At 37.0% G+C, this 23,596-nt stretch overlaps 1 protein-coding gene across 10 annotated transcripts; it reads left to right on the top strand.

Moving 5' to 3' along the window:
• The first annotated feature begins 3,211 nt into the window (after positions 1–3,211).
• On the top strand, positions 3,212–23,548 carry LOC108345549 (CBL-interacting serine/threonine-protein kinase 3). 10 transcript variants are annotated; one of them, XR_008250201.1, is made up of 15 exons: positions 3,212–3,379; positions 4,003–4,227; positions 4,465–4,527; positions 5,369–5,440; positions 5,749–5,856; positions 5,969–6,049; positions 6,480–6,533; positions 6,612–6,737; positions 6,819–6,908; positions 7,219–7,341; positions 7,448–7,555; positions 22,505–22,618; positions 22,700–22,766; positions 22,832–22,906; positions 23,268–23,284. XR_008250201.1 is itself a non-coding variant. In XM_017584135.2 (15 exons), exons 2-15 carry the CDS (start codon positions 4,057–4,059, stop codon positions 23,340–23,342), a joined length of 1,317 nt encoding a protein of 438 aa, XP_017439624.1. In that variant the 5' UTR covers positions 3,219–3,379; positions 4,003–4,056; the 3' UTR covers positions 23,343–23,548. The 10 variants fall into 10 exon arrangements, 5 of the variants coding, with proteins under 5 accessions (XP_052735721.1, XP_052735723.1, XP_052735722.1 ...); XM_017584135.2 differs by having other exon boundaries at positions 3,219–3,379; positions 22,710–22,766; positions 23,268–23,548; XR_008250204.1 differs by lacking the exons at positions 22,832–22,906; positions 23,268–23,284 and adding an exon at positions 7,644–7,726 and having other exon boundaries at positions 3,213–3,379; positions 22,710–22,733.
• Positions 23,549–23,596: the final 48 nt, after the last annotated feature.

Genomic DNA, 23,596 nt, shown 5'->3' with positions numbered 1-23,596 from the left:
CATGTATTTGTATATTTAGTTATTCTTCAACACTGTCTCCAACGTGTCTTATCATAATTATTATTATTAATGTTTCTATTATAAGTTTAAATTAGTGATAGGTCTCAACCCAAGCTCTCGTAATGAGTGGCGCTCGGTCTTATACCGAACGTTCGTACTCGTTTTAATTTTTCAATCTTAATGAAACAGCGTTCGTCCAAATTCAGTAGAATCTCCTTTACCGTGCTCAGTCATTGACCGTCACTTGGTCTATATATATATATATATATATGAATTATTCTACGTATGGTTCTTTAAAAGTCTTGGCACGCCTACCTTCATTGTCTCTGACCTAGAGTCCCCGTACCTGATGTATTCTTTGAGTGTTGGTTTTAGTTCACGAGAGTCAGTTCATTTAACTGATTCATGTTGTAAGTAATGTTCGTCATATATTGTATAATTGTTCTCGATTTATTTTTAAATCTAGAAGTAACCCTTTCGGTCTTATTCTATTTTGGAATGGGAGATTTCTCGGTCTCGTTCCTATCGTTCGTCCTCGTTCAGAAGAGGGCTGAACGTTCGGTATTTGATGTCCTTAGAAATTGTGATAAAGATGACACTAAAGTGAAGAATTATAAAAGATGAAGAGTAAATGAGATGAATGAAAGGTTGTGGATTTTGAACGAGCGTTCTGGGGAGGAACGACTCATGATTGAATATTGAAAGTTGTAAAGTATGACTGTGGTAATGCTAAGCTGTCGATTCATCCTGATGTTCCGTGAGTACTCGTCCTCACGTAGAGGAGAGTAGGTCATGCGTGGGAACGGTAGGAGGTCCTAGTCCTTAGGGGTACTTTGGACAGATAGGACTAACCTCGGGTGGCAGCTGATGAGAGTATTCCAGTTACTACATCACCCGGGTGCACGAACGTCGTAGCTACACAGATTTCATACAGTCCGGACGGTCGGTCTAGTAGTAGGCCTTGCTTGAAACGCATTGTTAACTTTATCTGTGTGTTGACGGTATGAATTGTATGATTTGTAACTTAATTAAATTGCATAAGCTTACCTTGTGTTTTCCTTGTGTTGTCTCGTCTTGTACGTTCGTCTTGTCGTTGCAATGATCATCCGTGTGGATGTGAGCAGAAGGAGACGCGCTACTGGAAGAGGCGCTGGAAGAAGGAAATTTGGAGGAAGAGAACCTCGTCGACGTTGAAGTTAAGGCCGAATCGTAGTACGTTCGGTTAGTAATATAGTCTAGTTAGTGTAAGGTGTCGTTAGATCACCTTTCCTTTTGATAGGAATGACCGTTCGGTAATCCCTTTTGTAAACCGTTCGGTTAGTTTTGTATTGATGTATAGTTAAATTTGAACTCTTACTTTTTATGCCGTTCGGTCAGTTTTGTATTGATGTATAGTTAAATTTGAACTCTTACTGTTTATGCCGTTCGGTCAGAACCGCACACTTTCTTTAATGTAAGACTGAATTAATATATTACTAATTGTAATTATTTCTATTATATAGTTCATTGCTGTATTTTTGGGATGTTACAAAATATATATATATATATATATATATATATATATATATATATTAATATTATTTTAAGTGGACGCTGTTGCTTTCTTCATATTAGTTAATATAACGATTAAAAATGTAATATAAAAAATCTAGAAGTTTTATGTCAAAATAAGAAAATAAATGTTGCAAATAATATAATTGTTATAAAAACTAATTACTATTTGTAATTGTGAATATTTTATGTAATAAAAGGTAAACGTAAAACAAAAATTATATCTACAATAAGTTAATAAAATTTGAAGTTAAAAGTTGGAGGAATATATTTTTTAGAGAGAAAATATTGAAATTAAAAGTTATTAAGTAGTTTAACGGATAAAAGTATAATATAATTATGAAAAACTAGAAGTTAAAAGTTGATGTTTGAAATGTAATATTTCAAATAACATTTTAAGAAATGTTACAAAGTAATGAAAGAAATTATTTACTGGTAAGACCACATGAAATTTTCAACTACTAAAGTCTAGTGAAACACAGTTCTATTTAAACTTTTTCGTTTGCTTTTTGGTTTCAAAACAATGATTTTCCTAAGACTATGTTGCCCTTCTAAGGTAGCTTTTCATTCAAATAGCTATGCAATTATTCATACTAATCGATTTTGTTTATGATTCGCATTGACTTGAATTGACAACTAATTAAAAAAAGTACAATTACCGGAAAAGACAATACTAATTCCAGCTAAACAAACATTCCTTAGGTGTGTCTCTATCTTCTTCTCGCCCACTGAAAACGACTCACCTCAGAATTTCTTTTTCTGCATATAATTTAGGAAAATTACCTAAACGGAAAGTTAGGCTCCGTAACTTCGTGCCCACCTAAATGGACCGATCCCAAAAACAATCACATGAAAAATAATAATATCATTTATCATAAGTTGTCCACTTCAACAATTATTGAGATCCTTTTTCTTGTAAATCTAAGTTTTTATTAATTTTAAATAAAAAATTAATTTTTTTATAAAGGAGAAAATTCATAAATTTATGAATTTTAAATTTTAAATTAAAATAGTATTAATATACAATTTATTATTTTAAAATTTTAAATTAAAAATAATATTAGTATTTTATTTAGATTGTATTTATATTTTATTGATATTATAGATTTTTTTCTTAGATCCTTATTTTTTTTTTTCTTTTCAATGAATCCAATGAATTAAATGATTTGACACATAATATCAATGGATGGTTGTAGTTTCGCCAATTTTCTTTATCACAATATTTTTCAAAGGGTCCACATCAACCATTATTAAGATTTTTAATTTCTCTTAAATATAAATATAAATTAAATTTTACATTGAATAAAGATAACAAACATTAAATAAAAATAATAAAATTCAATATTATATCAAAAAATCAATAAATTTAGTATTTTTAAAATTTTAAATTAAAAATAATATCAAATTTTTATTGAATTCATATTTCAGTGTTGTATTTTTTTTAACGGCTTAACTAAATGATTTGTCACATAATAGCTTTACCAATTTTGTTTACAGAACTTTATTTAACTGATTTGATGATGAATCATACAGCTTTGTAAGCAAATATTTTATATTCAAAAGACAGGAAAACGTATTTGGTACACAAGAAAGAAAATCGTCATGTTATATGGATGTCAATAATTTAGTAAGTGTTACAAAATCTGTTATAGAAAAGGGGTCCCCTTTTGTTTCTCTCCTTCCTTTTTTCTAAGGCGACCTTTTTATGGCTTTTGTTTCTTTCCTCCATTTTCTTTTATATATCTGTCAATGCAAATCGAGCACTAGTTTGGTTTTATCTTCTTCTGTGTTTCTGAATTCTGATTTCTGGGATTGATCACCTACTAGGGTATTGCCTCTCTCTCTCTCTCTCTCTCTCTCTCTCTCTCTCTCTCTCTCTTACAAGTGCTCTAGTGCTATTGTTAAATGATTTAAGTGATGCATCAACATGACATGATTCTACAATTATTGTTTTTTAAGATTTGATTACTTTATCACAAATGCAGTCTCCGAAATTTATATTTTGTTAAAGTGATGTTGTGGTAAATTGCCTATTCCGGTTTAATTCTGGTTTTGAGACTAGTTTTAACTGAAAGGCTTGGTTGCTGTAATATCTCATGGCTTCTTTACAGTTGGAAACATGGTTCTCTTTGATCTCCTTCTGGTGCATTTCTGCATTAGCTACTTCTTAAAAAATGGTATTTATGGGGTTTGTTTTTGCAATTGATCGTGCACCATTCTAAAGTGGGGAAAGATAAAATCTTGAGGTTGTTTTGAAAAATAAAATAAAATTGAGGAGTCAGTGGCTAAGTTGCATTGCATATAAGACTTCAGCTTTAGTGTTTTTGAAACCATAGGGACTAATGGGATTTTCTAACCTCTCATCAAAGAAGAAGACGGTTTTTAACCATTGGGTAAAAACTCAACTGTTGTTAAAGTTTGCTTAGGATCTGATTGTGATGTGCTTTTCAGGTGGATACTTCATATCTTGGAAGACATTGTAATAAAGTTGAACCATCATAGAGGATGAATGGGCAGAAAATTAAGCGCCGAGTGGGTAAATATGAGGTAGGGAGGACCATTGGGGAGGGAACATTTGCAAAGGTGAAATTTGCTAGGAATTCTGAGACTGGGGAGCCTGTGGCTCTTAAGATTATTGATAAGGAGAAGGTTCTCAAGTATATGCAAGCTGAGCAGGTACTTCAAGAAATTTTCTTTGACATCACACTCTTGTTCTACCTTCCCATGTACTATTAAGGCATACATTTTTATGTCTAATTGGTTCAAGACACTGATTAAGCATGGCTTTGTTTTTCAACTTAGTTTTAGAAGGTATTAGGTTTCAGATTTCAAATACATATTTTGTTGTGAAGTTGCTATAGGGCCTCACTTGGGGAAGTAAAATCTCGATGTTTTCTCGATGTATTTTCACAGATCCAGCGAGAAATAGCCACAATGAAGTTGATCAAGCATCCAAATGTTGTTCAACTATATGAGGTCTCTCTCTCTCTCTCTCTCTCTCTCTCTCTCTCTCTTTATATATATATAATATTACACCCACAACCGACATCTTGCCTCTCACTTTTTGACATATATTCTTCTCTTTTTATTAGAACAGATAAACTGACTCAAATGTTGCTGATGGAAAGAGTGATCACTCTGTTATGAACTCAATTTACTGGTCTATGTTTTGATATCTTTACTGTATCTTTCATGGCATTTAATCGTTTCTAAAAGTTTTCCTTGCCTGAATTTGTCCTATTTTTAAAACCACTGTTTGGGCATAGAACTTAAAAACAGTCTGTTTGACAAAGAATTTAGCTTACCGTTCAAGAAATTTGTCAAAGTGTCATGAAACAATATTTGAAGTCAAAGGATTATAAAAGTTTTCTAAATGTTGAAAATAACCTCCTTCTTTTGAGGTTCTAAACATGTTTATTCACCCCATCTAACAAAAGGAAATCTCATATCAATTTTGCTGTCTTGTTTTGATATTTCTTCACCCTGCTGGTGAACTTTCTACCCCATAAACATGATTATCTTTCTGATCAATTAAGCACTTAATTTGACGTCAATCATCCTTGCCGCTGCTGGTTTGAAGACCTTCAAAACAGATTTGCACACATTCCATTGGAGCTAATACTCAAGACTCATAACAAAAATACCTTATCAAACTAATTGACCTGTCTCATTATTTGCTTTCTAGCTGATATTCAAAGAACAAAGATTAGAATTCTTATGCACGAAAGAAATTACCAAATTAATTATCAAACAAATCCTTATGCAATAAATTCATTTCTTAAAGTGCATCATGCAAGATTTCATATCTCATTTGCAGGTCATGGGGAGCAAGACAAAAATATACATTATTTTAGAGTTTGTGACTGGGGGAGAACTTTTTCATAAAATTGTGAGTAAATAAATTTTTCTTAGATCCTATTTGGTTATAATTTTCTTTCATTTACGATTGATTCTAGAAATTGATTAGGAAAATATAAAGTGGATACATATTGGATTACATTTTGGGTTCTCCGTCTCCATTTGACTTATAATTCTATAGTTGTGGTCTACCTCGTGCTTGTCCATTCCTTCCATTCCCAGTGCTATCATAGTTGAGATGTAAAAGGGTGTTGTGTGTCTTAGTCCGTAAGTTGCAATTTTGTTGAAGCGGAAAAACTGTTTGTTAAAAGTTTTAATTGTATTTTTTTTCTTGTGAAGTTAAACAGTGGACGGATAAGTGAAAAGGAAGCACGTAGATATTTCCAGCAGCTTATCAATGCGGTTGACTATTGCCATAGCAGGGGTGTCTATCACAGAGACCTGAAAGTAAGCCTATTAGCAATATGCTGATTCTTCAATTTATTTTCTTTTGATTAAAGAAAGTAAAAAAAAATACTAACTTTAATTTCATTGTTATTCATATAACTTTGTTCTGCAGCTAGAGAACTTACTATTAGATGCTTTTGGGAACCTTAAAATTTCTGATTTTGGATTGAGTGCACTTTCCCAACAAGTCAGGGTAAGAATGATTTGTTGCCTTCTCAATTAAATTTGGGTAAAACATCATTTTGCAATTTAATATTTGCACCATTGGTTAACTTAGTCCTCTATATAAGGAAAAATGTTAAATTTAGCCTGACTTTGGCAATTGTAAGTTAATTTGAAGCCCGACTATAGCACGCATTAGTAGCACAGCACAAGGACTAGACTTGCTTTTTCAGTATGTTTGGGGAAGAAAACTAAAATATAATTGACATACAAAATCAAACAAGTTTCAGTTATATTAGTAGGGAACTTAGTCTTGAAATTTTGAATCTCTCAAAAGACAAGCACGTTAGTTTTCTACTTTTCGGCAACCAAAGTTGTAAAAGATCCTGGCCAAGTCACTGTTCTTTCTATCTCATAATATCCAAATGTTCTGAATTTGAATATGAATGACAAATTGGCAGGATGATGGACTGCTCCATACAACATGTGGAACTCCAAACTATGTTGCTCCTGAGGTGCAGACAAATTATATGCTAAATACAAAATTTCTACATTTAAAATAATTCCTGTAATCATATATTCTTGTTTATTAGGTCCTTAATGATGGAGGCTATGATGGGGCAGCTGCAGATTTGTGGTCATGTGGTGTGATTCTCTTTGTATTGCTTGCAGGCTACTTGCCTTTTGATGACACCAATCTTTTGAACCTATATAAAAAGGTAAGCACTTTTTTAGTTTTGCATAACTTAATATTGTCCTGAATATTTTTGTGTTTATTATTTTCATTTCTTGGTTTGCAGATTTCAGCTGGTGAATTTACATGCCCCCCCTGGTTTTCATTTAGTGCCAGGAAATTGATAACTAGAATCTTGAATCCCAACCCCGTGACTGTAAGATGCAAATGAACCCTTTTAGTCAAATGACATAGCTCTGGAGAGTTTGAAAAATTTGAACTCATTACAACTGAAATTTCATTCTTATTCCTAAAGTAAAAGAGCCATTTCACCTGTAACATTTGTAATTTTTGAAACTGAGTTAGCTATGTCATTTGACCGATTCACTATTTTTAACGTATTTGGAATCTCCTTATGTTTTATTTTTGTTAAATAAATCACAAATATTTAAAAGAAGATGATAATTATAATCAAATTAGTTTCATTGTTTCATTCGTTTTTCTGATTTTATATAACTTTATGGCAGCGTATCACTATATCGGAGATTATGCATGATGAATGGTTTAAAAAAGAATACAAACTTCCAGTTTTCGAGGAGACAAAGGAGAGAAACACTGATGACATTGAGACCATATTTAAAGACTGTGAAGTATGTTGAAGATGACCTGTATGATTTTGGTATTGGTTTTCCCTATTCGTTGTAGTATTGCACACATCAGTAGTTTCATATTAAAGATTTTCTCCAAAAAATGCAGGTACACAATGTAAGAGAGAAGGAAGATCAGCCAACACCTATGAATGCATTTGAATTGATATCCTTGTCCAAAGGGCTGAACCTAGAAAACTTGTTTGACGTAGACCAGGTTTTTAACTTCATATGATAGGATTGTTTTTATTATAATGATGAATCTTTTGCATCGATTGTTTTTCTCTCAAATTCTCATCCACCAGGAATCTGGTTGAGATGTGGAAAGGATTTCCAGATACCAAGGAAATGAGTGTAACCCCACAGGCATGTCTCATTGGATATTCAGGTTTTTATTTACTATAATAGTAAAATCCTCATTTATGTTAGAATATATAGTCAACAATAATCATGTTGATTTAACATGGACCAGGCTATAAGTTAGTTAGTGGTTATTGGGATGCAAATTAGCATCTGTTTACCTCCTAATTACCCCTTAAGTACTCCATCGATTAATCATAATCAAGCTATAAATAAGAGATCAAGTGTCCATCCATTACACACGGTTCCTCTCTATAATTATCTCTTTCAATATTATTTATTATTCATAACACCAATTATATAGTGTTAGAAGTTTAACCTTTTATTTAGGATTTAGTAATAAAATATAAAATATAGTAAAACATGAATTGATACTAAGTTATGTAAATTTCAACATACTGAATTAAGGAGAAACTAGTTCTTTTTAGCCTAGTTATTTTTAATTTTCATAAAAGTACTATAACCATACATTTGGAGAAAAATTCTAAAAATATTAAGGAGATTAGTTTTGAAAAGGAGGGTGGTGGCAGTAGCGTTTTTGAGAAAAGAAAGAAAGAAAGATAACTGGAAACAAATCCTAAAATTAAGTTTCATATCTTGGTCTTGTGCTGTTTCTTATCCTGAATAATGAGAAAGAGTGGAAGGTATTATAAAAGGTGTCAAGAAATAGACTTTAAGCCTAATTCAACTTCACAAAACTGGCTTGTAAGGTTAGGTTTGCACCTACTTATATACTCTAAATTGGCCTTATATCTAGTTGATGTGGGACTTCCAACACCCTCCTCACGTTGAGATATATTCTTCTGAAGTGTGCGACTAGACATTAATAGATGGTGTGATAGCAACCTGATAGTGGATGGAAAAATAGACCCAACAAACATCAAATATTTCTTGGATAAACTCTAACCTATGACTCTGAAACCATGTTAAGAAATGGACTTTAAGCCTAACTCAAACTTATATGTGACAATCAGGTTGCTCTTCATGTTAGTTCTAATCTTGTCTTTCATGAGAGGACTAAACACATTGAGATTGATTGTCATTTCATTTGAGAGAAGATTGTATCTAGAGACATCAAGACTGAGTTCGTCAACTCAAATGATTAGTTAGTAGATATTTTCAGTAAATCTTTACGGAGTCGAGAATTGATTATATTTGAAATAAGCTTGGTATATACGATCTATATACACAAGCTTGAAGGGGAGTGTTGCGTTTAATGTTAATTAGGGAAACATAGTCCTATGGTAATTATGATCTTTTTACATATTCATCTGTATTTGGGCTTAGCCCACATTCTAATTATTATAAATGCATTGTTCTATGTGTATTTTCTAGACAAGGGAGATTGACTCTAAACCTAATTTTCATTATAATCATTGGAAGGAAATTTACAAATAAAATGTGTTATGTAGTTAGTTGTTTTGGGAGACAGACTTTATGAGAAAGTCGGTATATAGTTTACCTTTGGAAGGTGTTGGAAGTCTTTTTTAGTATGAAGAGTTTTTTTTCTGTTGTAAGAGGGAGTACCCTGTGTAAAAGGAAGTATCTTCCTTTGTATGTGGTTGTTTGTGTACAATATTGAGAGTTTCTGATATAATACTGCACAGGTTCTCAAGCCTACATTTTTGGTGTTTTGTTCTTTCTGGAATGTAAAAATTTGGTCTGACCTGCCGGATCTAAAAACAAAGGAACCTAATGGAGAGTCGGCTAAGCAATCTTGAAAGATGGGAAGTGAGCAAGGGAAGGTGGTTGTGGAGCTGAAACCTGATATGACCATAACAAAAGAAAGTTTTTAAGATATGAAAGAAATCAAAGAACTGGTACATGAAATCAAGAAAAGAGAGAAAGTGTTTGAAGGAGGGGAGAACTTGATTGATGATGAAGAGAAGAAAAAGGAAAGATCGATACACATTAGCAGATCAGATGTGGAAGGAGAAGAATTACTAAAGCCTTTGATAGGTATCCAGAATTCACTAGATAGATGAATAAATAAATTACTCGTAATAACTTAATTAGAACACCGCAACTGTTATGCCCAAGTGATAAAAACAGAAGAACTTCAACATACAATGCTCCAGGTCTTTCTAGAGGACCGATCTCTTCCTAATTTTTCTTTTACAACCCACTAAAAAAACTACTTAGTATCATCTAACATAAAGAAAATATAAAAGATAATTACACACACAACTGCAGGAGGTTATAACTACATACCAGGAAGTTATAACTACCTGCCTCTATTTCTTCTCACATAAACCTGGCCACTAATCCTATCAATACCCCCTCCATGAAGTTTCACCTTGTCCTCAAGGTGAAAAGCAGGAAACTCTTTGCTGATGGTAGTTGTTGTTTCCCAACTATTTTCAAAAGAGGGGAGATGCTGCCACTGGATTAAAACCTCCAAGTCACCATCCTTATTGAATCGGGTATCCAAAAGAGCGCGCGGAGAAGCATCAAGGATTAATTCCTCTGTTAGGGCAGATGGGAGGGCCTGAATAGGAGTTGTTGGTTGGACTGCGCGCTTGAGGAGAGACACATGGAAGACTGGATGGATTTTGGAGTGAGCAGGAAGTTCTAACTTGTAAGCAACTACCCCTATACGTTCCAGCACCTTGTAGGGGCCATAGAACCTTGGACTTAATTTTTCATTTGGTCGTCTAGACAAGGACTTTAATCTAAAAGGCTGCAATTTAAGATAAACCCAGTCACCAATTTGAAACTCCACATCCCTCCTATGCTTATTAGCTTGAACCCGATTCTGCTTTTGTGCTTTGCATAGATTTGCCCGTAACTCCTGCAAGAGTGCATCACATTCCTGTTGGAGTTGATTAACACTTTGAATTTTAGATGGAATAGTATTGCCCTTGAAAATTAGCGGAGGGTCACGACCATAGAGAGCTTTGAAAGGGGTCATTTTTGTAGAGGCACTATAATTGGTATTAAACCAGAATTTAGCCCATGGCAACCACTGTGGCCATTTTCTGGGTTGAGACCCTGTCATACACCTTAGATAAGTCTCCAAACAACGATTAACAACCTTTGTTTGGCCGTCTGATTGGGGATGGTAAGTTGTGCTAAACTTCAGCTTAGTGCCAGTCTGTCTAAATAATTCACGCCAAAAAGTGCTTAGAAAAAGCTTGTCATGGTCAGAAACTATTGTGGAAGGGAACCCATGGAGTGTTACCACTTTTTTGATGAATAAGTTAGCCACTTGAACTGCTGTAAGAGGATGAGCAAGTGCCAAAAAGTGGGCATATTTGGTAAGCCGATCCACCACAACCAAGATAGTATCCTTGCCCTGTACCTTGGGTAGATCCCCAATAAAATCCATAGAAATATCTGACCAGACCTGTGTAGGAATGGGTAGTGGTTGTAACAGACCTGCAGGGGCCAATGTCTCTGTTTTATTGCATTGACATACTGCACACTACATCACAAACTCCTTGATATCTTGCTTCATCCCTTCCCAGTACTGTACCCCTGCTACCCTTTTAAAAGTCCTAAAATACCCACTATGACCACCTATAGGAGACTCATGCAGCTCCTTGATGATACTAGGAATGCGAGAAAAGTTCCTAGGTAACACCAATGTCCCATGGTAGAACAACCTTCCTTTCTTCAACTCATACCCCTCACGAGCTTTTGGATTTAAAAATAATTCTTGGATGAGAGCAACCAGCTTAGGATCATGTTGGACTTCAACTTCCCAAGTCTTCTATTCATCCGTTTGAAACAAAGATACAACCATAAAATATTGTCTCCTGGACAAAGCATCAACCACGTGATTCTCTTTACCAGGGCGGAAACGTATCTCAAAATCATAGCCATTTAGCTTGGAAGCCCACTTAAATTGTTGTTCTGTTAGTAAGCGCTGGTTAGTGAGAAATTTCAAGCTCTTTTGGTCTGTAACAATAACAAAATGACTACCCATGAGATAGTGTTTCCATTTCTGAACTGCTTGGACTATAGCGATCAACTCCCGCTCATACACTGATTTTTGCTGACCCCTGTCAGACAAGGCTTGACTCCAAAAGGCCAAAGGCGGACCCTCCTGCAATAAAACAACCCCCAATCCTTTGTTAGAAGCATCTGTTTCCAAGGTGAAAGATTTGGCAAAATCTAGAACAGCCAATACTGGCAAGCCAAAAGGCATAACCAAAAACTCATAATGGCCTTCATGGGTGCGAAAATCAGTCTTTTCGATGTCCTCCTCTTTCATGAGAATTTGATGATAACCAGATTTTAAATCCAGTTTTGAAAACGTTGTTGCACCAGCCAACTCATCCAACAATTTCTCTATGACAGGAATAGGAAATTTGTTGGGAATAGTGATCTTATTGAGAGCCCGATAGTCTACACAAAACCGCCACCCTTTATCTTTCTTCTTGACCAATATGATGGGGTTTGAATAAGGACTGATGCTTGGTTTGATGATTCCTACCTGCAACATTTTGTTGACTAAGCGTTCAATCTCATTTTTTTGTTGATGAGAGTATTTGTAGGGCCTAAGATTAGGAATATATGCTCCCTCATGAATATGTATAGCATGATCATAAGGGCGACTAGGAGGAAGGCCAACTGGATCTTGAAAAAGGTCATTATGGGACTCCAAAATGGGAAGAAGTTGTACAAGAACAGTACTACCATTCTTTTCCTTCTCTTGGTCCCATTTAATTATATAACATGAGTCATTGTTCTTAAAATCACGCACAAACTTTTTCAAAGAAGATTCTGATTTGGAAAGAGTGGAATCATCCACAAGGATGTGCTCGTCGTTCCCCTTACCAATTGTTAATCATAAATTACCAAAATCAGCCCTTACCTCACCTAGAGAAGCCAACCATTCTAAGCCCAAGATAACATCTGCACCCCCAATGTGAAAACAAAAAATTCTTGTTGAATTTTCAGGCCCTGTACTTCTAGAATAAAACCATGACATTTCCCCTGACAATGCACCTTATGTCCATCACCCACCACTACCACATATGGAAGAGTGGGTTCTTGATGTAACCCACATCTGGCAATTAGATCTGGTGAAATAAAATAGTGTGAGGCTCCACAATCCAGCAAAACCACTACTTTCTCATGCCCAATCGTCCCCCAAAGTTTCCAAGACTTCCTGTTTATAAGTCCCGCCATGGTACATTGAGATAATTGTAAAATCTGCCTATCTCTTCTGTCCCTTCCTCTTGAGTATCAATAGGAGGTTGAAGGGTATCTAGTCCAGATAAGTCCTCCTCGGACATAAGCAACATGTGCAATTGTTTATTTCGACAAATATGACTTGGACCAAACTCTCATCACACCTGAAACATAAGCCCTTCTTAATCTTATCCTGTATTTCCTCTTGAGACAATTTCCGAAAAGGCGCTCGATTTGACTAATTTATAGTACGAAACGTTCCTACAGAAGCATTGTTGTCCCCCACCACTGCTGGAATTATTATAGCCTAGTGAATTGCCCCCGTCCTTTGAATAAATGCGAGTCATTGAAATAGTTTTGGAGACATTGTTATTGCGTTGAATATGGAAAGGGCCACCTTTTGAGATGATTCGAACCTTTGCCTCCACCATTTGAGCCTTCATCATTAACTCTGGAAGAGTGCTAGGTTCATACAACTTAACTTCAGCCTTGATTTCCTCTTTCAACCCATTCAAAAAAATGCCAACCAAATAATCTTGATGAATTCCCTTCAAAAACCCAACATATTGTTCAAATTGCTCTATATACTCCTCCACCAACCCCGATTGGCGCAAGCCAATCAGAATTTCAAAAGGATTCTAAAGCATTGTGGGTTCAAAATGGCAAACAACTGCCACCTTGAATGCTTCCCACGTAGGATTTGGATAGCAAGTTTCCCACCATTGAAACCAATTTAAGGCCCTCCCTTCCAAAGCAACTATGACTGCCTGCATGCGTTCCTCGTCACTGACTTACTTCAATCGAAAATAACTATGAGAAATAAAGAAGATTGGGAGAAAATATCCCTTATGTGTTTAGACTACACATAGGGTAGTTTATTTATATTGTAAGATATGGGCCAATGCCCTTAATACATAATAGACTAAGCCCAAATAACAGAAACACACATCTTAACATCTAACACTCCCCCTCAAGCTGGAGCATATAAATCATATGTTCCAAGCTTGTTACAAAGATAATCAATTCTAGGTCCTCGTAAGGACTTAGTGAATATGTCTGCCAACTGGTTGCTTGAGTTAACAAACTCAGTCTTGACATCTCCGGATATGATTTTTTCTCGAATGAAATGACAATCAACTTCAATGTGTTTGGTTCTCTCATGGAAGACAGGATTAGAGCTAATATGGAGAGCAGCTTGATTATCACATATAAGTATCATGTGAGTGACATCTCCAAATTTCAATTCACTAAGCAATTGTTTAAGCCACACAAGCTCGCAAGTAGCTGATGCCATAGCTCTATATTCTGCTTCTGCACTCGACCTTGCCACAACACTTTGCTTCTTACTTTTCCAAGATATCAAGTTGCTACCAATAGAGACACAATATCCAGAAGTAGACCTCCTATCAGAAGGGGAACCAGCCCAATCAGCATCTGAATAGCAAACGATCTTTGTATCGTTGTTAAGGCCATATAGCAAACCTTTTCCAGGTGATCTTTTAATATACTTCAGTATACGAACAACTGCATCCCAATGGTCTTCACATGGGGAGTTTAGAAATTGACTCACCACACTAACTGCGAAGGAAATGTCAGGACGCGTAACAGTAAGATAGTTTAATTTACCAACTAGTCTTCTGTACCGTTCAGGATCTGAGAAAGGCTCCCCCTGATTTGGTAGGAGTTTGATGTTAGGGTCCATAGGTGTCTCAACAGATTTACAGTTCATTAACCCTGTTTCCTCCAAGATGTCTAATGCATACTTCCTCTGAGATATGACAATACCATCATTGGATTGTGCTACTTCAATACCCAAAAAGTACCGGAGTTTGCCAAGATCTTTGGTTTGAAAATGATGACAAAGGTGTTGTTTCATCTGAGAGATGCCAAGATAGTCGCTTCCTGTGAGAACAATATCATCGACATACACTATTAAATAGATACATCCAGCACTCGAGTGGCGATAGAACACTGAATGATCCGCTTCACTGCGAGACATACCAAATTGTTGAACCACACAACTGAATTTACCAAACCAGGCCCGAGGAGACTGTTTTAGGCCATACAAGGATTTGCGAAGACGACATACCAATCCAGAGGACTCCCCCTGAGCAACAAAGCCAGGCGGTTGCTCCATATAAATTTCTTCCTGCAAATCACCATTGAGAAAAGCATTTTTGACATCAAGTTGGTAAAGAGGCCATTGTCGAAGAGCGGCCATGGCAATGAAAAGGCGAACAGAGGTCATTTTTGCCACTGGAGAAAAAGTATCACCATAATCCAAACCAAAAATCTGTGTGTAGCCTTTGGCAACCAGTCGAGCTTTCAAACGATCAATTGTGCCATCAGGACCAACCTTGATAGCATACACCCACCTGCAACCAACAACAGACTTTCCAGATGGTAATTGGACAAGCTCCCAAGTTCCACTTTCCTGTAAAGCACTTAATTCATCCATCATAGCTTGACGCCAACCAGGATGAGTTAAGGCATCATCCACAGATTTGGGAATTGACACAGAAGAAATGGATGAGAGACAAGTATAAAAAGATGGAGATAATCTATGGTAATTAAGAACAGTATAATGGGGGGAAGGGTTACGGGTAGAGCGTATACCTTTACGGAGGGCAATAGGCAAGTCAGACTCAGTTGCTGGAGCCGGAGGAGACACATGAGGCGGCACCGGAAGTGAGTCATGAGGGAGACAATTACGGCGACTATAAACCTGAAGGGGTGGAGGTGAAGGATGATCTGTGGTGAATGAGAGTCTAAAGAAGGAGAAGACAAAAGGGGTGGAGCATCACCAGGAGGATCACAGATAAGAGGAATATCAACAGTAACAGGGAGAGGTACAGAACTAGAAGATAGATGTGAAAAGTAAAAGGAAGACTCATCAAAAGTGACATCAGCAGAGATAAAATGACGATTGAGGGAAGGGGAAAAACACTTATAGCCCTTTTGTGACCGTGGAAATCCTAAGAAGACACATTTGTGAGACCTAGGAGATAACTTATCAAGACCAGGACTAAAATCATGAACAAAACATGTAGACCCAAAAACTCGAAGAGGTAATGGATGCAGAGGGTCTTGAGGAAATAAGATAGAATGAGGGATTTTGTTATCTAGGACGGAAGATGGCATGCGGTTGATAAGATAACATGCTGTGAGAACTGCATCACCCCAAAAACGTGAGGGTACTTGACCATGAATAAGAAGTGTACGAGTTGTTTCAATAAGGTGTCTATTCGTACGCTCAGCCACCCCATTTTGTTGAGGGGTATAAGCACATGAGGTTTGGTGAAGAATGCCATGAGAAGCCATAAACTGTTTAAACTGTTGAGAAAGGTATTCACGGCCATTATCACTACGTAAATTTCGAATAGACACCCCAAACTGTGTTTTTATTTCATTGAAAAAAGATTGAAAAATAGAAAACAACTCAGAACGATTCTTCATTAAAAACAACCAAGTACATCTGGAATAGTCATCAATAAAGGTAACAAAATACTGAAAACCTAAAATGGACTTAACACGACTAGGTCCCCAAATGTCAGAATGAACCAATGAAAAGGGGGACGACGCCCGTTGTGAGACACTACGAGGAAAGGAACTACGAGTATGCTTCCCTAACTGACAAGACTCACACGACAAACTTGATAATGTGGACAACCTCGGGACAAGTTGTTGTAGTTTGGCAAGACTAGGATGACCGAACTGAGCATGAAGAAGGGATGGTGACTCCATGACTACGCCAACATGTGGAGAAGGGCGGAGATGATAAAGGCCATGAGACTCACATCCTGTGCCAATCATGTGTTTCGAACTCCGGTCCTGCAACCAAACAGAATCTTTAGTAAAGGAAATAACACAATTAAGAGTACGAGTTAAACGACTAATGGACAATAAGTTGAAGGGAGACCCAGGGACATAAAGTACATGATCAATGGATATGGATGGAAAAATATTAATAGTACCAATACCATGAGATGAGACTCTAGACCCATCAGCCATTGTTACCGAGGGTAAATTAGCTGGACATGACAAGGAAGAAAACAAGGACTTGTTACCAGTGATATGATCGGTGGCGCCTGAGTCAAGGACCCAAGGTCCAAGGGAGTGAGTTAGACCAACAAAAGGTGTACCTGTACGTGCAACAGATGCAGATGTAGTGGAACCAGAGTGCTGATGATCCTCATACCATCTGAGAAATTCGTTAAAGATTGCAGGTTTGTCTACGATATTAGATGAAGTAGGATGGTCTGCAGACGGTGATCGGGGAGGTGGATCAGAATTTGCCACTGCTACAGGTCGAGGAGGACGTCCATGGAGAGCATAACATCTATCAATCTTGTGGCCTAACTTGCCACAATGGTCACATTTTGGACGTCCTTTACTTGGCTTGCGAGACCGACTTCGATCATCACGTTGAGCAGCCATAACAGAGGAATCATCAGTACGAGGAGATGTCTCAGTGACGGGTTTGCTCGGTATACGCAAAAGAGCAGAACAAGTAGAAGTAAAGTTGGGTATGACAGGAGAACCCAAAATCTGATCACGGACATGAGAAACATCATCAGAGAGTCCGTATAATGCCAACAACATGAAGAACTTTGATCGTTGTTCCAATTCTTCAGCAGGAGTGGAAGCAGGAGGTAATATATCATTAAAGTCATGAAGAAGGGCATGAATTTTACCCAAATATTCTGCCATGGGACCAGGATTGCGCGGACCAATAACAGTTAATAGGTCCTGACAAACACCATAAAGACGCTGAGTGTCATTTGTGTATAACAACTTCGCTTGTGCCCATACTTCTGAACATGTCTCATAGGATCGAAACATTTGTTTCAGTGAGGAGTGAATGGTGGACTTTATAACAATGCATAACTGAGCATCAATTTTCATCCAGCGGGAAGTGTCATCTATGAGAGCAGTAGTCACATTTTGAGTAAGATGATCTAAGTACCCCTGACTCTTCAACCAAAGTTTGATGTCGGACGCCCAGGTTGCATAATTTGTGCCATCTAACTTGTCAATGGACAAGTGTACATTCACATAATTAGTATATATTGAGGGATCAGAAGATGAGCCACCAATAGAGGTGTTTGTAGACGAGGAAGACGCCATGGAGAGGGAGAAACCCTAAAAATTCAAAGTGCTCCGATTGACGCAACGACCACAGATCTAGAAAGAGGGCGAGGAGGCGATCACGACGGTGCTGATCGGCGGCGGAAAGCTCCGGCGACGCGCCGACACGCGCGGCGGCAGCGGCGGCAGCGGCGACTCTTGCGGCAGCGCGTGGAGGCGCGTGAGAGCTCCGATCGCGGCGATCTTCATGCGACGGTGGTCGCCCGGCCAAGACGCTTCGGATGGTGTGGTCGCCGGTCGATTCTGGAGCTCCGGCGGCGGCGGCGGCGGCGACGGCGCGGTGGCGACGGCAGCGGCGGCGACGCGACAACAGCAACAGTGATGGGTGCCGGAGACCGTGGAGTTGACTGGAACTATTCCTGTGCTCTAGATACCATATGAGAAATAAAGAAGATTGGGAGAAAATATCCCTTATGTGTTTAGACTACACATAGGGTAGTTTATTTATATTGTAAGATATGGGCCAATGCCCTTAATACATAATAGACTAAGCCCAAATAACAGAAACACACATCTTAACATCTAACAATAACGTTCAAGACAGTTAGTCCACCCATATGCCTCCTCCCCCGTAAAAACTGGAATGTCCAATTTCCTCCATTTTGAGGAAGACAAATGATGACTTGTCTCTTCTTCCCAACGTGACCCTTGACCAACATTCATCACTAAAGCAGTTTCGCCCTTTGTAGCACAAGACAGTGATTCAACCACGGCTGTTAAGCCTCTAATCATGTCCTCCAAACGCTGGAAGCGCTCATGAGACTGATTTTCCTGTCTGTCCTTATCCTAGATTAATTCCTGCAGCATTTTGTCCACAACATCTAATCTAGATTCCATTCTTGTATTCACCATACTCCCCACACGCCCTAACAGTACCAAGAAAGAGGCTCTTGATACCAATTTGATAGGTATCCAGAATTCACTAGATAGATGAATAAATAAATTACTCATAATAACTTAATTAGAACACCGCAACTGTTATGCCCAAGTGATAAAAACAAAAGAACTTCAACATACAATACTCTAGGTCTGTCGAGAGGACCGGTCTCTCCCTAATTTTCCTTTTACAACCCACTAAAAAAACTACTTACTATCATCTAACATAAAGAAAATATAAAAGATAATTACACACACAACTGAAGGAGGTTATAACTACATACCAGGAAGTTATAACTACCTACCTCTATTTCTTCTCACATAAACCTGGCCACTAATCCTATCAGCCTTGAACTAAAAGGGTGAAATTACCACTTTTGAGAATGATCCCTTAGGATGCCAAACAAGAGTGGATAAAGTTTTTGAAGTTCAGAATGTCACTTCAAAGGAAAAACCACATTTGGCTATCATTAGAATGGAAGGGAATGCAAGCCAAATAAATTTTGGTGTCAAAAGTCCAAGAATCAATCTTGGCAAGGGTTTGAAGCAACATTGAATAGGAGATTCGGATGCAGGTAGCGCAGTACCTTGTTTGAAAGGTTAGAAACAATAAGACCAAATGATAAGGTGGACGATTATATCAAATAGTTTGAACTGTTGGTATAACAAGCTCCACATATGTTAGGTTTCTTAGAATGAAACCTAACTAATAGCCACTCACACACTCACTACTCACACACAGATGACAAAAGAAGGGGTTTCTTGTATTCAAATGGGTATGATACACTATACAGGCACTCAAATGATAAGGTGGACGATTATATCAAATAGTTTGAAATGTTGGTATAACAAGCTCCACATATGTTAGGTTTCTCAGAATGAAACCTAACTAATAGCCACTCACACACTCACTACTCAAACACAGATGACAAAAGAAGGGGTTTCTTGTATTCAAATGGGTATGATACACTATACAGACACTCAATTGGGAGCCTATCCTCCCCCACAGGACCAAAGCTTCCTGTCAAAACAACTAACTGTCAAAAGTCCCCCTAACAAAAGAATAGAACTCTATTTATACAAGTCACTTCCCGCCCATCCTAACTGCTTTAGCAGTTAGGATATTAACTCTTCCTTCTATCCTACACCCCTTATATCCTATCAACATATATCTGAAGGACAATTGTTTCGATATTTCTTTGTTGGGTTGCAGATTAATATTTGGAATCAAATTAGGCCGCATGATCCTAAAGATTCGATTAGGGCCATGGAAATTGCACAGGATGTGGAGGACACTATGAAAGACTTAAGGCACGTAGGAGGAACTTCATATCGAAATAACAATACCAGTTTTCGGTATCAGGAAGTAGCTGGAATAGTTTCATGTGCTTAAACCTTTAGAAGTACTAGATATATGCAAGCTATTTCTAATATGGACAACAATCCAACAAAAGGGTCACTTAGCACAACATATGGTTTAAGGATAGGAGGAAACACAACAGTGGGTTTGAGGAACTGAATATGTTAGAAGAGAAGAGGGGGCATGTTTCAATTGGGAGGAGCATATAGTCTAGGGGTATCATTGTCCTGAAAAGAATTTTGGGGGTATCATCTCGGCTGAAGATGAGGGAATCTAAGAAGTGGGGGATATGAGGTAGATGGCAAATGGCGAGTTCTTAGAGAAGGGAGTAGAAGAATACATTGATTAAAAATGTCAGGCTTGTATTTGTCTCTTTTCTCAATAGTAGGATTGACACAACCCCATACTTAAACTACAAGGAAGATTGATGGGAAGATTTGTGTTGATCTTGATAGATAGTAGGACGAGTCATAATTTTATCTCGTCAGATTTGGTTCCTCTTCTTGGCTTGAAAGTGGATCTCAAATCCATCATACAATGTAATATTTGGAGATGGACATAATAGATAGATGTGGGAAGTATATAGAGCTGCAATTGGAAAACTATACTGTTAAGGAGTCCTTTTTATTGTTTGATTTAGGACAAGTGGATTTGAATTTACGGGTAGCATGGTTAATGATAGGACAAATGGGCTCTAGAAGGGGGAGGGGGTGGGGTTGAATAGAGTCTATAAACACTTCTCGTGCCGGGCTAGCCTAGATGCCTACTATCAAGATCAAGCACACAAAAGATTTATACTAGTTCACCCAAACTCAGGGTTTCATCCAACTTTTCCTTAAGTTTTTGAGAGTAAGAACTGTCAAAAATATAAATAAAAGAGACACTCTCACTGTGAATGTAAATTAGGCTCACTTAGAAAAGTTTCACAATGTGAAGTATTACATAAAATTCTTTAGTTAAGAAGTCTATCGAATACACTCCACAACACACTTTCACCGAAAGAAGAAAAAGTATGTGTATTAATTCTGTAATCTCGAAATGCAATGTTCAAACTCCACTCTCAAGGGAGCACTCTCCCTCCACAGGAATAAATATCCTGTTTATACAAAAGAATACAAAAATAACTCCTTACAATATGATGGAATCCTACCTGACCTACCTTCCTCAGTGTTACTTTTTTTTTTTTACATTTTATTGTACACACATTTTAGCTTTCTTGGAGCATGGGTTACTATAAATACCCATCTCCACCAATTTATTTTTAACTTTTGAGATTGATGATAATTGAATTTTCTGAATCAGAAATTATTTCTCTTGAAAGTCAGGCTAGAGAGTCAAGGGACCACTTCTAGCCACCTTTCGAGCACACTCTTCCATTCTCACTCATTTTCCAATAGCTTTTCACTATGCTTCCATTAATTGCTTTCCTCCACGGTGCTCTCCTTCATCAATTTCCCTTCATATGCGTGGCGGCACTTCATCACCCACATCTTTCTCTCAAATAAGAGGGTCTCTCTTTTGTAATTTTTCACTTTTGAGCTTTAGTGAAATGCTGCAGAATTTGATTCCAGTCCTATATTCTCTTGAGTCACTCTTTCTCTTCACTTTCTCTACCCTTTCCTCTAGCTTCCTTCCATAGTAGGAAGGCTTTCTGAGCTGTGAGGTCTCCACACACACTCCTTCCATTAAAAACACACGAAACACCACTCATCTTCTTTCATTCCACTGTACCATCATTGCTTGCTGTTTGGAGTTGTTACTTGCGAGTTCCAATCCTAGTCATGCTTCCATCACAATAGCTCAAAACCTTCTTATAAGGTTCCCCCTACCAGACTAACTGTTAACTGAATAGCTAACAGTCTAACCACCCTATTAATTTTCTTCCTCCTCCCATACACTCTTAATACTCTATCAGAAGTATTACACAGTTTTTCTCTCAATCACAAAAAGAACACTTCACAAGGTCTTTTGTGGACGGTATTGAGAGTTTATTATATAATACTTTACTTCACAAAGTCTTTTGTGTTCTTTCTTTCTTAACGAGAAACTTAAAATAAACAATGATTTTGGTTTAAAAGGAGTTTTTAGCTAAACATGTCCAAACAAATAAATTTAAAACTCTTAATATTTAACTTTTAAGTCAAAAATTTGGTCCAAACATCACCTAGTTAACTTTTTTACTACCTGGTTTGGATGAGAACCTCTGATTTGCAATGCCTAATTTATGAGGTTTCTTACTTTAAATTAGTGTGCGGATTGTTAATCTGAGGTTATTGGTTACAGGGATTTAAAAGAGAAATAAGGTTCACATCAAAATGCTCTGCCAATGAGATAATCAACAAGATTGAAGAAGTTGCAAAACCTCTTGGTTTTGATGTGCAGAAGAAAAATTTCAAGGTAAGCCAAGCTTGTGCAACTTATTATGTACATGCACTCGTTTAGTTCCATTCATGTTAATTTTCTTTAATTAAGAAATAGTCATTCACAGATGAAGCTTAAAAATGTGAAAGCTGGAAGGAAGGGAAACCTCAATGTTGCCACAGAGGTACATCGTTGCTATAGCCTCATTTCTCATAATATTGAATATTGATGTACTTGCATTTTAAACAGATATTTCAAGTGGCACCTTCTCTTCACGTGGTTAAGATTAATAAGGCAAAAGGTGATACATTGGAGTTCCTTAAGGTATCTTTGTCTCTCAATTGTCATTGAATTGATTTCTATAGTATCTCCTACATTTTAAATATAATTCTTCTGTTGTGAACTTTTGAAACCTTTATGACAACCACATAATCAAACTAAACTTGAATTTATGACAACCATTTTACCTTCTATTGTCTCTTTTCTGTATCTTTAGAAATAGTAATTCTGAAATGTAATCTTAGTGAAATAATATTTGTAATCTTCGACACCATGTAACCTGAGTGCTGATCAAACCATAACAAGAAGTTTTTGCTTAATAACATTCACAATGGTGTGGTTTTTAACACCCTTGTGTTCCTTCTAATTCTAATTGAAAATAATTTGCCTGTTTGACACTATGCAGTTCTACAACAAGCTTTCAACACGCTTGGAGGATCTTGTTTGGAAAACTGAAGATGACATGGACGATGCAAAGTGAAATTGATGTAACCAACAATGTTGTTTCTTGGTGTATAGCAATGTCGTAATATGTTCCATCGTCATCAGATTGTTGTCCACATTAACTTTGGTAGGTTTGGTTGGGCATATAGCAATGTTTTCCTTGTTGGAAAATCGAGTTTATGTCAATACTCTTCTAATGTTGAACTAAGTTCATTATACAATAAATATGGAAGACATTGTATATCTCCATTTTGTTAGTAACGATCTATTTCCCATTTATTGCTATTATAA

This window comes from Vigna angularis, chromosome 6, assembly GCF_016808095.1.
Source record: "Vigna angularis cultivar LongXiaoDou No.4 chromosome 6, ASM1680809v1, whole genome shotgun sequence".
Classification (NCBI taxonomy): Eukaryota; Viridiplantae; Streptophyta; class Magnoliopsida; order Fabales; family Fabaceae; genus Vigna; species Vigna angularis.
This window is presented reverse-complemented; position numbering and strand designations above follow the sequence as displayed.

Coding starts and splice junctions, on each gene's coding strand:
- LOC108345549 (XM_017584135.2), top strand. CDS start 4,057: ATGAATGGGCAGAAAATTAAGCGCCGAGTGGGTAAATATGAGGTAGGG. Junction 4,528..5,368: donor ATGTTGTTCAACTATATGAG/GTCTCTCTCTCT, acceptor TCTCATTTGCAG/GTCATGGGGAGCAAGACAAA. Junction 22,907..23,267: donor ATACATTGGAGTTCCTTAAG/GTATCTTTGTCT, acceptor GACACTATGCAG/TTCTACAACAAGCTTTCAAC.